The 15,015-nt window shown below is 46.5% G+C and overlaps 1 protein-coding gene across 4 annotated transcripts in view; it reads right to left on the bottom strand.

Annotated features, from left to right (window-relative positions):
* EFL1 (elongation factor like GTPase 1) overlaps positions 1 to 15,015 on the bottom strand; it is a 410,413-nt gene that overhangs the window by 377,200 nt on the left and 18,198 nt on the right. For all 4 annotated transcript variants that reach the window (XM_073653133.1, XM_073653136.1, XM_073653134.1 and 1 more), the window contains exons 9-10: positions 10,803 to 10,879; positions 10,579 to 10,715 (exon numbers count right to left, since the gene is read on the bottom strand). In XM_073653133.1, the coding sequence (XP_073509234.1) occupies positions 10,579 to 10,715; positions 10,803 to 10,879 (214 nt within the window). The remainder of the gene's footprint in view (positions 1 to 10,578; positions 10,716 to 10,802; positions 10,880 to 15,015) is intronic.

The raw sequence follows: 15,015 nt of genomic DNA, 5'->3' as shown, positions 1-15,015 counted from the left end.
GCCAGCCCCCCTCTCCCAATACTGGTGCCTGTCCGCTGGTGGGTCGAGAGAGCCCCCCTGTGGTGGAGGCAGCTCTAAGCTTTTTAATTTAAATTGTCCCTCTAATTTGAATGAATACACTTTAAATCCATTTACAAGGATCTATTGGAGGGCAAGTCTCATGCCAGCAGCCGCGTAATTCCAGCTCCAGTAGCGTCCACTAAAGCTGCTGCAGTTAAAAAGCTTTTATAAGGATCGAGCTCGGCTGTCCACCGCAAGGCATCCTAGTGCCAGTCCCAGCCCCTATGCCTTGGGGTGCCTCCTGATGCTCTTCACTAAGTATCCCGTGGTCCCGAAGCATTTCCTTTGAAAAAATTAAGTGTCCAAACTACAGGTGGTGTAGCTTGCTTAACAGCCGGGATAATCCGCTGACTAGCAGACACTGCTACTAGGCACAAAGTATTTCCTGGGCTAGATGCAGTTAAAAATTTGTAAGTAGATACTCTCGTTGGATGCTGAGAAAGCATTCCATAGAGTCTCCTGGCACGCCATATATGATTCTCTTAAAAAGCTTGGGGTAGGGGTCTAGGGGACCCTTTTATAGCCAAAATCACGGCCCTGTATCACAATACGTCACCTAGGCTGAAGATAAATGGAACTGTAGCACCGAGGGCTCGGTTGCTACAGACGTATTGCACCTCACCCAGAGGTGTGATATCTCACTCTCAGATAAGGATGGAGTGTGGATCAGGACCCGACACCTGCATGCATTACACCACATTGCCGTGGGGCAGGGCGACCAATATGCCCCTGAGATGGGCACGACAGTCCCTGTCCCTGGCTGGAGTGGGGGGAGGGAACACTGAGGAAGGGGAACCCTGCAGTGCAGGAGCAGGGAGGAAGCAGTTCCTGGGTGCATTGAGAAGGGAGTATAAAAGGTGGGCACCATCTTAGTTCAGTGCAGAGAAGTCTGAGCAGAAGTGGCAGGGAGCAGGGGCTCTGCATGAGCTCTGCTCCGGAGGCGGGCCTAGTAACAGAGGCCCAGGCCTGCAAGAGGGAGAAGGAAGGAAGAGGAGCGGAGAAGGCTCCAGGAACGAGGAATGAAGGGATCCCAAGGGTGCGGACGGGCGAGTCGCCACCGCACGCCCGAATCCACCTGCGTGGAGGGGTCAGGCCAAAGGGGGAGACCGGTCCCCGAACTAGTGGAGGCAGGAAACGACCCTCAGCTAGAAACCGGAGGCTCTGACATTTTATGTGGCGCAGCCCCTTGCTCCACCCGCTAGGAAGGCACCACATAGGGTCAGGGAAACTGGCGCCAAGTTTACCAAGAGGAGGCCCGAGGCAGCCGGACAGAAGTGTTGGTAAGAAAGGCCAGACAAAGGACACACAAAGGGGGTCCTGTGAAGCGCTCCAAAGTTATCTGGGAGTTGTCTGAGCCCCTCACCTGGTGAGCACAGTACGACGTGGGCAGCCGTTACCTGCAGACGTGGTCTGGATAATAAGAACTGTGAGTAAAGGCCCTGAACTGCATCACTGACTCCGTGTCGTTACTGCTGCTGCCCTGCACCATCACCCCCATCCTCCGCATACACTGCCCTGAGGCTATACTCCTCCCGTGGGGAGTTATGCTACGCTCTGCTGCACCCACAACACCAGCCTTAGCGGTCTGCCCTGTAGCGGCGGTTCACTCTGACCGCAATCCACGGGTGGCGTAGTCGGACATTTAAACATCAAAACCACATAAATAGTTCCGCCACTGGTTTGACCGCCCTGAGCCACGGAACCGGATCGCCGCCACGAAGACTACAACCACCAGCATCCACCAAAAAGGGTCCGGCTCTGGGTGTCCCAAGGCCCAGGGGGTGCGTCAGAACATTTTCATCACCTTTCACAATCACCAATGGGACAAGGCAGGGATGTCCTCTGTCCCCTCTCTTATACATCCTAGTGACGGAGCACCTGCTCTCATCAATTCGCCATAACCCCAATATTAGGTGGATTGAGGTGGGAGGCACCGAGTACAAGTGCTCTCTATTTGCTGATGATGTCCTAGTATATATCACTCAATCACATATATCCATCCCTGCTGTTATGGCTGAAATAGATCACTTTGTTACATGGTAAAATTTTAAAATCAATGCAGCGAAATCTGAGGCCCTCGATGTCTCCCTCCCTAAATCCATATAGGATTCCATCCAGTCCAACTTTCCCTTTGCCTGGCCCTCACAGGGTATCAAATACTTAGGAATTCCTATTCATAGAGACCTCTCCCATCTATGTTATCTTAATTTTGGGCCCTTTATTGAACAATTCCATACAGACCACGGTTGGCAAGTTAGAACTGTAAGATTCACTACGTGAACCACTGGTGTTTTGTGGAAAAGCACATGTACACCGCGTTCCAAATTATTATGCAAAAAGTGTTTAGGAGTGATAAGGGAAGAATTTGTTTGTTTGTCAGTTAAACTCATTGATGGTGATGTGTGTCAGGGCTCTTTATATCACTGTAAGCAATTGCAGACACCTGTGCTAATTAGTTTGGCAGGTGTGTCCAATGAAAGGCAAGACTACTTAAGAAGGCTCTCTCACATTATTAAGCAGCCTACATTTTCTGCCAAAATGGGAAAGAAAAAGGATGTGTCGGCTGCTGAGAAGCAACAAATTGTGGAGTGTTTAGGTCAAGGCATGACTACAATCAACATTGTGCGATGATCAGGATGAAGTGTCTTGGCAATCAAGAAGTATGTAGCTGATTCACAGTACACACGTGTGCGTGCTGATAAGGGCAAATTGAGGACTCTTTCCTACAGGCAATTACGTCAGGTTGAAAGAGCAGCGGCAAAAAAGCCTTGTCATAGCAGCAGACAAGTTTTTGAAGCTGCTTGTGCCTCCAACGTCCCCCGAACAACAAGATGCAGGGTCCTTCAGAGGTTTGCAGCTGTGCATACGCCATCCTGTCGACCTCCTCTATCCACTTCACACAAGCAGAAACGGCTCCAGTGGGCCAAACATTACATGAAGACTGATTTCAAAACTGTTTTGTTCACGGATGAGTGCCGTGCAGCGCTCGATGGTCCAGATGAATGGAGTGGAGGATGGCTGGTTGATGGACACCCCACGCAAACACGGCTACAGCGCCAACAAGGAGGAGGTGGAGTAATGTTTTGGGCTGGAATCATGGGGAGAGAGATTGTCGGCCCCTTTAGGATCCCTGAAGGCGCTAAAGATGAACTCCATAATGTATGTGGATTTTCTCAAACAGCACTTCCTGCCATGGTTCAAGAAGAAGAACCGTGTATTTCACAGCAAGATCATTTTTCTGCATGATAATGCACCATCTCATGCTGCACATAAAACATCTGCATCTCTGGCTGATATGGGCATAAAAGGGGACAAACTTATGGTGTGACCCCCATGCTCCCCTGACCTCTACCCCATTCAGAACCTTTGGAGCATCATTAAAAGGAGTGTCTATGATGGCGGGAGGCAGTTCACATCTAAGCAACAGCTCTGGGAGGGTATTCTGTCCTCATGCAAAACAATTGAAGCAGAAACCATCCAAAACCTGACAAATTCAATGGACGAGAGAGTTCAGAAGCTCCTTTCGAACAAGGGGTCCTATGTGAAAATGTAACATCACCTAGAATAAAGTTTTGAGTTGAAAACTGTTTGATTTCAGTTTCTAACAACCTGCTAATGCTTATAATTTCAAAAATGACCATTTTTTTGGTCTTTATTAAAATGAAAAGGTTGATCGAAAAGTTTGGGGGATCTAAGAGTGTGGCAACCCAGTAGTCATGATTACTTCGAATTCTGACAATATGAGGGTCATGCTGCAGGTAGTGCAGCAAGAAGGCACTTATGTGTCTTGCGCATCTCGGAGCCCCAAAATTATTTTCCGGGCTAGATGCAGCTAAAAATTATTTTTAATTTTAAATCTGGTGAAGCTTATTATAGATGGCCTAATAGGATCAGTGCTGCACACTGCTACAAAGCCCAAATTATTTTCCAGTCAAGATACAGATAAACATGATTAGTAATTTGAAAGCTTAAAACGGTTGGTAGGGTGATTTTAACCAATCATCAAGCTTTTACTCTCCCCAGGATGACACAGGGGTAGAAAAGTCGTTTCGGATCCATGATTTGTTCATCTTTATGAACGTGAGTCTGTCTACATTATCAGTGGAGAGCCGCGTGCGCTTATCTGTCAGCACACCACCAGCAGCGCTGAACACACGTTCAGACAGAACGCTGGCTGCGGGGCATGACAAGATCTCCAAGGCGTAAGTGGCTAGCTCCGGCCATTTATCCAGATTGGAAGCCCAAAAAGAGCAAGGGTCCAGTGACACAGTCGTGGCTTCAATGTTTACTTGGAAATACTCCTGTACCATCGTCTCTAGGCGTTGACTATGTGTCAGACTTCTTGTCTCCTGTGGCCTTGCAAAGGATGGGCTAAAAAAGTGGTGAAATGATTCCGCAAAATTGATGTTACCAGCAGATACTGTGGTTCTGTTACGGTTTGAGTGCTGAACACTTGACGGTCCCACGGTTGACAAGTTGGAACTGTGAGATTCACTACGTGCACCACTGGTATTTTGTGGAAAAGCACATGTAAGATTCTGCAACAGTCTCTGCGGATACTCCTGCATGCGTGCATCCCTTTCTATGGCAGGAATAATTTCTGCAAATTTACTTTTGTACCGGGGATCTAACAGTGTGGCAACCCAGTAGTCAGGATTATTTCTAATTCTCACAATTCGAGGGTCATGTTGCAGGTAGTGCAGCAAGAAGGCACTCATGTGTGTTGCGCATCCAGGAGCACCAAGTCCCTGTTGTGTTGGTGGCGAGGTAACAATCATGCTTCCTTCCTCTGTCCTCTCCCCCCAACCTCGCACAACAGAAATGTGATCAAGGTCTCCCTCATCTGATGAGTCTTCCATCAGTTCGTCCTCCACTTCTTCCTGGGCTCCTGCACCTTCCTCACTAGTTTGGCTGCTACCATGCGCCCTGGTTAAACCATCTCCCCCACCCTCAGATGCCTGCCGCCTTGGTGCTGCCGACCGTCTGGACCTTGCAGATGTTAGCCCTTCCGCATACAACTCCTCCTCCTCTACTTCCTCCACCTCCTCTTGTGCCACCACCTGACTCCGAATTCTGTTTAACATGTGCTCCAGCATGTAAATCACCGGAATAGTCATGCTGATAATGGCATCGTCAGCACTAAACATCTTCGTCGCCATTTCAAAACTGTGCAGAAGGGTGCATAGGTCCCTGATCTGAGACCACTCCTCCAGCGTGATTTGCCCCACCTCTGAATCTCGTTGGCCCAGGCTATACGTCAGAACGTATTGCACCAGGGCTTGTCGGTGCTGCCACAGTCGCTGCAACATGTGCAGAGTTGAATTCCACCGGGTAGGCACATCGCATTTTAGCCGGTGAAGTGGCAGGCCCAACGACTTCTGTAGAGATGTAAGTCGCTGAGCTGCGGGATGCGAACGGCGGAAGTGAGCACACAGCGACCGTGCCCTCTGCAGAAGGCCATCTAGTCTGGGATAGTGGGCTAAAAATTGCTGGACAACCAGGTTCAACACGTGAGCCATACAAGGCACGTGTGTGACATTGCCCCGGCGAAGGGCCGCACCCAGGTTTGCAGCATTGTCGCACACGGCCTTCCCTGGTTTCAGGTCCAGTGGAGACAACCATTCATGAAATTGGTTCTCCAGAGCTGACCACAACTCCTCAGCTGTGTGACTCACATTTCCCAGACATTTCAATGTAAAAACCGCCTGATGACGTTGAGCCCTACTGCCAGCATAGTAAGGAGGTGTGCAGGATCCCTTCTGCGCAGTTAGAAAGCTTGTGGCATGACCAGACAGGCTTTGGGTGCAGGTGGAAGACCGAGAGGAGGTTGAGGAGGCAGAAGCAGTGGAGGAAAAATGACATAAAGAGGATTGACGCACAACTCGTGGGGACGGCAAGACTTGGACAGCAGCCCCTTGTCCTGCTGTCACCATAGTTACCCAGTGCCCAGTCAGCGACATGTAACGCCCCTGTCCATGCCTACTCGTCCAAGTGTCTGTGGTGAAATGCACCCTGTCACACACAGAGTTTCTCAAAGAAGCGGTGATGTTGTGTGCGACATGCTGGTGGAGCGCAGGCACACCTTTCTTTGAGAAGTAGTGCCGACTGGGCATCTGGTACTGGGGCACTGCGACGGACATAAGGTCTCGAAAATCCTCTGTGTCCACCAGGCGGAAAGGCAGCATTTCTGTAGCCAAGAGCTTGCAGATGGTGAAATTCAACCTCTTAGCTTTCTCATGGCTAGGAGGAAATGGTCTTTTACTTGTCCAAATATGAGGGACCGAGGGCTGGCTATTGTGCTTAGACGGGGTTGATAAGGGTGTCCCCGGCAAACTGCCGGTCTGTGAGGAAGATGCAGGCGGACATGTTAGGTTGCCTTGATCCAAAGGTGGTGCTATCGATGTCGGACAGCGCTCAAGACCAGCTGGTGTTACCACCTCCAAAGAAAATGATGACCTGCCAATCACGCTGGCTGTTGCGGGTAAAGAGGTGGCAGGTCTGCGCCCCAAAACAGGTGTGACTGCTGTCCCCCCAGTCACAGAGGATGAAGAGGCCGCGGATGCACAAGATATGGCAGACGGTGGTTGGCCCGGCCGGCTAGACCGCATTGTAGCACACTGAGCTTCCCACTGCAACTTATGCTTCATGTCCATGTGCCGGTTCATGCATGAAGTACTCAAACTATGTATTTTTTGGCCTCTACTTAGCTTTTGCTGACAAATGTTACAGATAACACGAGTTGGGTCATCTTTATCGATCTGAAAAAATGCCCAGGCTATGCAAGGCTTAGCACCCATGCGACCTGAAGAGCCACCACGACTTGTGGTGAGAGGCAGAGTTGTGTTTGAGGATGCAGTTGTTGACGTGCTTCCAGTACTACGTCTCTGTCCAGGAAGGCGCAACCTGACCTCGTCGTCACTAGCATCTTCCTCCACCTCCTCTGCTGACCTCATCTCTTGGCTGACTGTGGGTTGACAGTAAGTGGGATCTCCGACCTCATCATCATCACCCTGTGCGTTATCACACCCGTCGTCCTCAGAGCCAACCTGTTCCTGCCCTGACAAAAAACTAAAGTTGTCGCTCCAATCAGGTATTTGAGTCTTATCATCGTCTTCCTCATTGTCTCCACCAACAGGAGTTACAGTTTGGGAATGAGGGTCTACATTATGGTCAGAACCTTCTGCGTCTGGTCCTGGATCCGACTCATAAAGATTCTGGGCATCAGTGCAGATCATTTCCTCGTCTGGATTCACAGAAGCGCTGGAGTCGACCTCTGATTCCCAGGCTATAGTATGAGTAAACAGCTCTGCAGACTCAACCATCTGTTCTACCTCATACTCAGACGGGCAGCTGGTGATTTGGGAGCTGTGAGGAAGCAAGTGCGATTTGGGTGACACCTTTGAGGACTGGAGTATTTGTGATGTTGAAGTTGATGTGGAGGAGAGCCCACTTAAAGGAGCACTTGATATCCGTTGAAGCACCTGCTGTTTTTGTGCCTCATCTGGAATTTGTAGCGATTGGCGTGGCCATAAGAAAGGGATCTTATCACATTGTCCGCTAAAAGAAGTAGACATTTTAGTTTGGCTGGAAGATGGTCTTTCTTCTGCACCTACCCCACGGACACAACCTTTTTTCCCCTTCCCAACACGCCTATTCCCCTTTCCACCAGCAGCAGGCCTTTTTCCACTCATTTTGGTGGTTAACTAATTCACAACTCTGGAGTTGTTTGCACAAAAAAACAATGGATGGTAACCGAGCAGAGCTGAGTGGCCAAACTGTGGTATTAGGCCAAAACTATTGGCTGGGTTAGATGCAGAAAAAAAATATTTTTAATTTGCAACCTGATGGAGGTCAGTATAGATGGACTAATAGACCAAGTCCCACACACTGCTAGAAGCCCAAATATTTTTTCAGAGCTAGATGCAGAAAAAAATTATTTTTAATTTGCAACCTGATGGAGGTCAGTATAGATGGACTAATAGACCAAGTCCCACACACTGCTAGAAGCCCAAATATTTTTTCAGAGCTAGATGCAGAAAAAAATTATTTTTAATTTGCAACCTGATGGAGGTCAGTATAGATGGACTAATAGACCAAGTCCCACACACCGCTAGAAGCCCAAATATTTTTTCAGAGCTAGATGCAGAAAATTTTTTTATTCAATTTGCAACCTGATGGAGGTCAGTATAGATGGACTAATAGACCAAGTCCCACACACTGCTAGAAGCCCAAATATTTTTTCAGAGCTAGATGCAGCAAAAAATTATTTTTAATTTGCAACCTGATGGAGGTCAGTATAGATGGACTAATAGACCAAGTCCCACACGCTGCTAGAAGCCCAAATATTTTTTCAGAGCTAGATGCAGAAAAAAATTATTTTTAATTTGCAACCTGATGGAGGTCAGTATAGATGGACTAATAGACCAAGTCCCACACACTGCTAGAAGCCCAACTATTTTTTCAGAGATAAATGAAGAAAAAAATTATTTTTAATTTGCAACCTGATGGAGGTCAGTATAGATGGACTAATAGAACAAGTCCCACACGCTGCTAGAAGCCCAAATATTTTTTCAGAGATAAATGAAGAAAAAAATTATTTTTAATTTGCAACCTGATGGAGGTCAGTATAGATGGACTAATAGAACAAGTCCCACACGCTGCTAGAAGCCCAAATATTTTTTCAGAGCTAGATGCAGAAAAAAATTATTTTTAATTTGCAACCTGATGGAGGTCAGTATAGATGGACTAATAGACCAAGTCCCACACACCGCTAGAAGCCCAAATATTTTTTCAGAGCTAGATGCAGAAAAAAATTATATTCAGTTTGCAACCTGATGGAGGTCAGTATAGATGGACTAATAGAATGATGCTATGCCCAAAAGATTTTACTTCACTAAGTGCAGTAAAAAAATTGGTATTCTATACACAGGTGGTATATCTTGCAACACAGATAGGCTACTCCACTGACTAACACACTCTGCAATAGGCCAAAAAGGATTAGCTTTGCTAGATTCAGCCAAATGCTGTGAAAAAAACTTGCACAGCACTGGCACAGACCTGCCTGGCAAAAACTGATAGGAACTGATGTAACCTAGTCCTGAAAAGGACTCCAATTACAATTAGTCTTTACTCCCACAATCTATCTATTTAAGAGCACAGACCTGCCTGATAAAAGTCGTAGGAAATGCTGTAACCTAGTCCTTAAAAGGACTGCAATCACAACTATTCCCTACTCCCAAGCTATCTGTATATTTGTGCGAAAATTGGCTTGAAATTAACAAGGTATAGCGCACACAGCAACAGCGGTGCCGTCTAACACGCAGCTGCAGCAGTGAGAAAATGGTGGCGACGGGGAAAATGGCTTGGTCTTATAGGGCAAGGACATGTGACATACACTGCCAATGACACATGCCCTTGCTTGTGTGAAAAAAAGCACTTCGCTCCGTGTGTGCGCTGCTGATAGGCTGACAGACTGCACCTCCCCACTGCAAATGCGGGAAAGAGAAAAAAAAATGGAGATCTTCATTGTTCCTGCAGAGATCCATCCCCTGCCCCTCCCCCCGCCCCGCTGTACACTCAAACTGCGTATTAACATTAATTTTCATCATTACTGAGAAAAAATCCAGTTATGATTTTGGTGCACGAACAGTTATCGAACATAACCTCGAACAGCCGAATTTTTCTCAAATTGTTCGTGTTCGCCGACCGGCTCGAACACCGCCCAAAACAGCTCGAATTTGAGATTGGCGAACAGTTCGAGTAGAACAACGCTCATCTCTAGTCAGCAGTTCCTGCAACATGAAGGCATTGAAGCTATGGACTGGCCCGCCTGTTCCCCAGACCTGAATCCGACTGAGCACATCTGGGACATCACGTCTCGCTCCATCCACCAACGTCACGTTGCACCACAGACTGTTGGCGGATGCTTTAGTCCAGGTCTGGGAGGAGATCCCACAGGAGACCATCCGCAACCTCGTCAGGAGCATGCCCAGGCGTTGTAGGGAGGTCATACAGGCACGTGGAGGCCACACACAATACTGAGCCTCATTTTGACTTGTTTTAAGGACATTACATCAAAGTTGGATCAGCCTGTAGTGTGTTTTTCCACTTTAATTTTGGGGGGTGACTCCAAACCCAGGCCTCCATTGGTTAATAAATTTGATTTCCATTGATGATTTTTGTGTGATTTTGTTGTCAGCACATTCAACTTTGCACAGAACAAAGTATTCAATGAGAATATTTCATTCATTCAGATCTAGGATGTGTTATTTGAGTGTTCCCTTTATTTTTTTGAGCAGTGTATGAAATGAATATATTTTGATCCAGGTAAAAAAAAAAGACTTGTGCAGAAAAAAATCAATATGACCTGGGCAGGTATGACTAGAGAGAGTTACTACAGAAGTGAACATATCATGCCCCTTAATAAATAAGGGGGGTCTCCTGGTGCTGCACTGGCGTACACCATAATGATGGCGTTGTACCGGCCTGATCACACACTGGAGTAACTATGAAGGATACTGAGCACAGCCTGTGATATAGGAAGCCACTGATTGCATATTGCGTTCACGTGAACCTTTGGGTCTGAGTGCCGGGATTCTCGAGCACTGATTTTCAATCCCAAGGAAGAAACGATTTTGTCAATTTTCTCTTTCTCCCTAGGAAACAAAACACAATCCATACTAGTAGTGTAGAAACACCAAGACTCTCGTATACACAGACTTATAGCTCGGGGCCTCGCTGACCTTTTCATAACAGCGTCGTAAAGGCTCCACATGTTGTCCAAGATGAGTTGCACAAATAAAGGTTTCTTTCCCTTGCTCTGTAAAATAAAGAGAAATGCTCCTTTAAATAAGCCATAGCCGAATGCACCCAGGGAACTGACAAACAGCAGAAAAACATTATACATATTATACCAGAAGGAAGCCATAATGACAAAGGAGAGCTGCAAACTCTATACCGATGTAATGGCAGCGCAAGATAAAACGGCAAGGAAACGCTGCAGGACATCATCTCTGATGAGTAAAGGCAGAATTGTTTCACCTAGCAAAAGGAATACCATTGACAATATATATTATACATAAAGGGGTTATTCTTTTGGGTCCATAGGTGTACACAGGTGTAACATAAACAGGGATGTACTCACTCTCCCCTGGTCTGATTGACTGCAGTGCTGAAATCATATCTACAGTGCACTTTAATGCGGCAGTCAATCACTGATATCAGTGGCTCTACCAAAGTAGACAACAAGATTTCAAAAATTGGCTGCAACAGTGATTTGTGCTGCACATGTGACTTTACCGCTGCAGCCAATCAACTAAGACTGGAGCAGCGATGGAGACTCAGAGCTGGACTTGAGGATGAGTATATCACGGTTTAATATTTTACATCTGTGCACAACTACGGGAGACAAAAAAATATATATATAAATATAATATATACACACACAACGTGATGTGAACTGGATGCAAATTATGGTATGGTAAAGATAAGGAGCCCCTAAAAGTGCTTTTAGAAGAACAAAAAGATAATTGGCTTAACCATCTTTGTTGGCAGTACACTCCTTTTGGTAAACAGGAAATGTGCTGGAAATAAAAATGACAATGTATAGGGCCAAACATTTGTAAGAACACGTCTTACATTCTATACATTCATGTAGGCAGAGACATGTCAATCCAGTACAGCGGGCGGGGAGAAGGCGCTGGGGACCTCCCAACTTGTCTACAGCGCGTTTTCAGTTCCCGGTGGCTATTAAGGTACGTTACTCTCTGAAATGCCGCAGTGTTTCAGAGTCAATCATACCTGGCTGACTTCATACAGCCAGTGCCTGATAATTGTTGCCTGCGCATTTGGCAGCATTTATTAGATGTTAGGTTCACTTTGAATTCATGTGTAAAAGTTACCCTAAAATAATTAGTCTGTCTGTTCCTAAAACAGAAGATCAACAGAAATGTGAACTTAGCCTTACTCTTCTCATATTAAAAAAATAATAAAAAAAAACTTGCAGGAGAAGAAAAAAAAAAAAAGGATTATCCAATCTGAGCCACCTGTTCTAATACTCCTTCATTGGTCAGCCGGTACACCTAGGTATTAAATTATTATTTCACAGAAACTTATTACATTTTCTTAAGCATGGGTAATTTGACTGCCCAGTCCAGTAGCTAATTCCCCATTATTACAATCATTAGCACTAATGCAGCTGTCGTGTTGTTACACGGAGATGTACTATAGGGTAATAAACCAAGCGGAAAATCCAGGAGCGAACACTGAGGAAGAAGAAATTATAAACTAATGAGACGTGCTCAGTCACCAGGAACGTGATCACACCTAGGAGAGCGCAGCTTCTCTATAAGAAGGGGGACAAAAGTTTATCTTGGCAAATATCACCCTCATTCATGGAAGCACGGGCCCATGTAGACTGGCCATTAAAAGACAGCCGATGGGCGACGTGTAAGACAATCAGCAAACAGCTTGTAAGCGCTCAGCTACTTGCCTAGGAGACCGGCCAGCGCTGAAACAGTTGTGCTCAAAAGTTTACATACCCCGGCAGAATTTTTTCCTTTCTTGGCTTGTTTCAGAGAATATGAATGATAAGAAAAAAACTTATTCTCCACTCATGGTTATTGGTTGGGTGAAGCCATTTATTGTCAAACTACTCTTTTTAAATCTTAGTGACAACCAAAAACATCCAAATGACCCTGATCAAAAGTTCACATACCCTGGTGATTTTGGCCTGATAACATGCACAGAATTTGACACAAATGGGTTTCAATGGCTACTAAAGGTAACATCCTCACCTGAGACCTATTTACTTGTATTCAGTGTGTGTGCATAAAAGCCAAGTGAGTTTCTGGGATCGAGACAGACTTTTTAAACTTTCATCCAGCCACTGACATTTCTGGATTGTGAGTCATGGGGAAAGCAAAAGAATTGTCAACGGATCTACGGGAAAAGGTAGTTGAACTGTATAACACAGGAAAGGGATACCAAAAAATATCCAAGGAATTGATAATGCCAGTCAGCAGCGTTCAAACTTTGATTAACAAATGGAAAAACAGGGGCTCTGTAAAAACCAAACCACGGTCAATTAGACCAACAAAAATTTCAGCCACAACTGCCAGGAAAATTGTTCGGGATGCAAAGAAAAACCCACAAATTACATCAACTGAAATTCAGAACTCTCTGAAAACTAGCGGTGTGGCTGTTTCAAGATCCACAATAAGGAGGCACTTGAAGAAAAATGGGCTGCATGGTCGAGTCGCCAGAAGAAAGCCATTACTGCGCAAATGCTACAAAGTATCTCGCCTACAATACGCAGCACAGAGACAAGCCTCAAAACATCTGGTACAAGGTAATTTGGAGTGATGAGACCAAAATTTAACTTTTTGGCCACAACCATAAACGTTACATTTCGAGAGAGGTCAACAAGGCCTATGATGAAAGGAACACCATTCCTACATTAAAGCACGGAGGTGGATCACTGATGTTTTGGGGATGTGTGAGCTACAAAGGCACAGGAAACTTGGTGAAAGTTGAAGGAAAGATGAATGCAGCACGTTATCAGCAAATACTGGAGGCAAATTTGCACTCATTAGTCCGGAAGCTGCACATGGAACATACTTGGACGTTCCAACATGACAACGATCCAAAACACATGGCCAAGTCGACCTGTCATTGGCTACAGCAGAACAAAGTGAAAGTTCTGGAGTGGCCATCTCAGTCTCCTGACCTCAATATCATTGAGCCACTCTGGGGAGATCTCAAGAGAGCAGTTCATGCTAGACAGCCCAGGAATTTACAGGAACTGGAGGCTTTTTGCCAAGAAGAATCGGCAGCTTTACTATCTGAGAAAATAAAGAACCTCATCCACAACTACCACAAAAGACTTCAAGCTGTCGTTGATGTTAGAGGGGGCAATACACGGTATTAAGAACTGGGGTATGTGAACTTTTGATCAGGGCCATTTGGATGTTTTTGGTTGACATTAAGGTTTAAAAAGAGAAAACACAGTAGTTTGACAAATTATTTCACCCAACCAATAACCATGAGTGGAGAAAAAGTTTTTTTTAATCGTCATTCATATTCTAGGCTAAGAAAGGAAAAATTAAAAATTCTGTGCCGGGGTATGTAAACTTTTGAGCACAACTGTATGTATATGGGTGAGTATGTAAGTACTAGATGGTGGCCCGATTCTAACGCATCAGGTATTCTAGAATACGTATGCGGCCGACCGGGCGCAATCAGCAGAGCGTTGTTTAAATTTGGCGCCAAAATTGCTGATTGATCGCGGCCAGCAACCGCGACCAATCAGCAAAAAGGTGTTTAAATTTGGCGGCAATATCGGTGATTGGTCACGGGTGGCGGCCACGACCAATCGGCGAACTGTGTGAGGACCGGAGAGAGCTTGTTTAAATTTGGCCCTAAAATCGCTGATTGGTAGCCGGCCGCGACCAATCAGCAGAGCGGTCGCAGCCGGCTACCAATCAGTAGAGCGGTGTTTAAATTTGGTGCCAATAATGCTGATTGGTCGCGGTGGCCGGCCGCGACCAATCAGCAGAGCAGGGTTTAAATTTGGTGCCAATAATGCTGATTGGTCGCGGCCGGCGACCAATCAGCGATATTGGCGGCAAATTGAAACACCGCTCTGCTGATCGGTCGCCGGCCAATCAGCGTCGTATTAGTGTGGGCCAGGGAGAGGCACTGCCTGTACGGGTACTTCCGCTGCGAGCAGCTGGGAGATGAGCGGCTGCTCGCAGCAGAAGCATCCCAACCGACGGCGCCGCTTCCCAGTCCTCCGTTCACACTTGCCATCGGGAGATCAGCGGCTCCAGCCGCTGATCTTCCGACGTTAGCCGCATGGAGGTCAGCGGCGCCGGTCGGGGTAGTTCTGCTGCTAGCGCCGCTCATCTCCCCGCTGCATCGCCGCTGAACTCCGTCTGGCAGATGAGACGCTAACGG

Source organism: Phyllobates terribilis, unplaced genomic scaffold (assembly GCF_046119375.1).
Source record: "Phyllobates terribilis strain yellow unplaced genomic scaffold, ASM4611937v1 Scaffold_11__3_contigs__length_659146591, whole genome shotgun sequence".
NCBI lineage: Eukaryota > Metazoa > Chordata > Amphibia > Anura > Dendrobatidae > Phyllobates > Phyllobates terribilis.
Note: the sequence above shows the minus strand (reverse complement) of the source record. Positions and strands in the feature narration are given on the sequence as shown.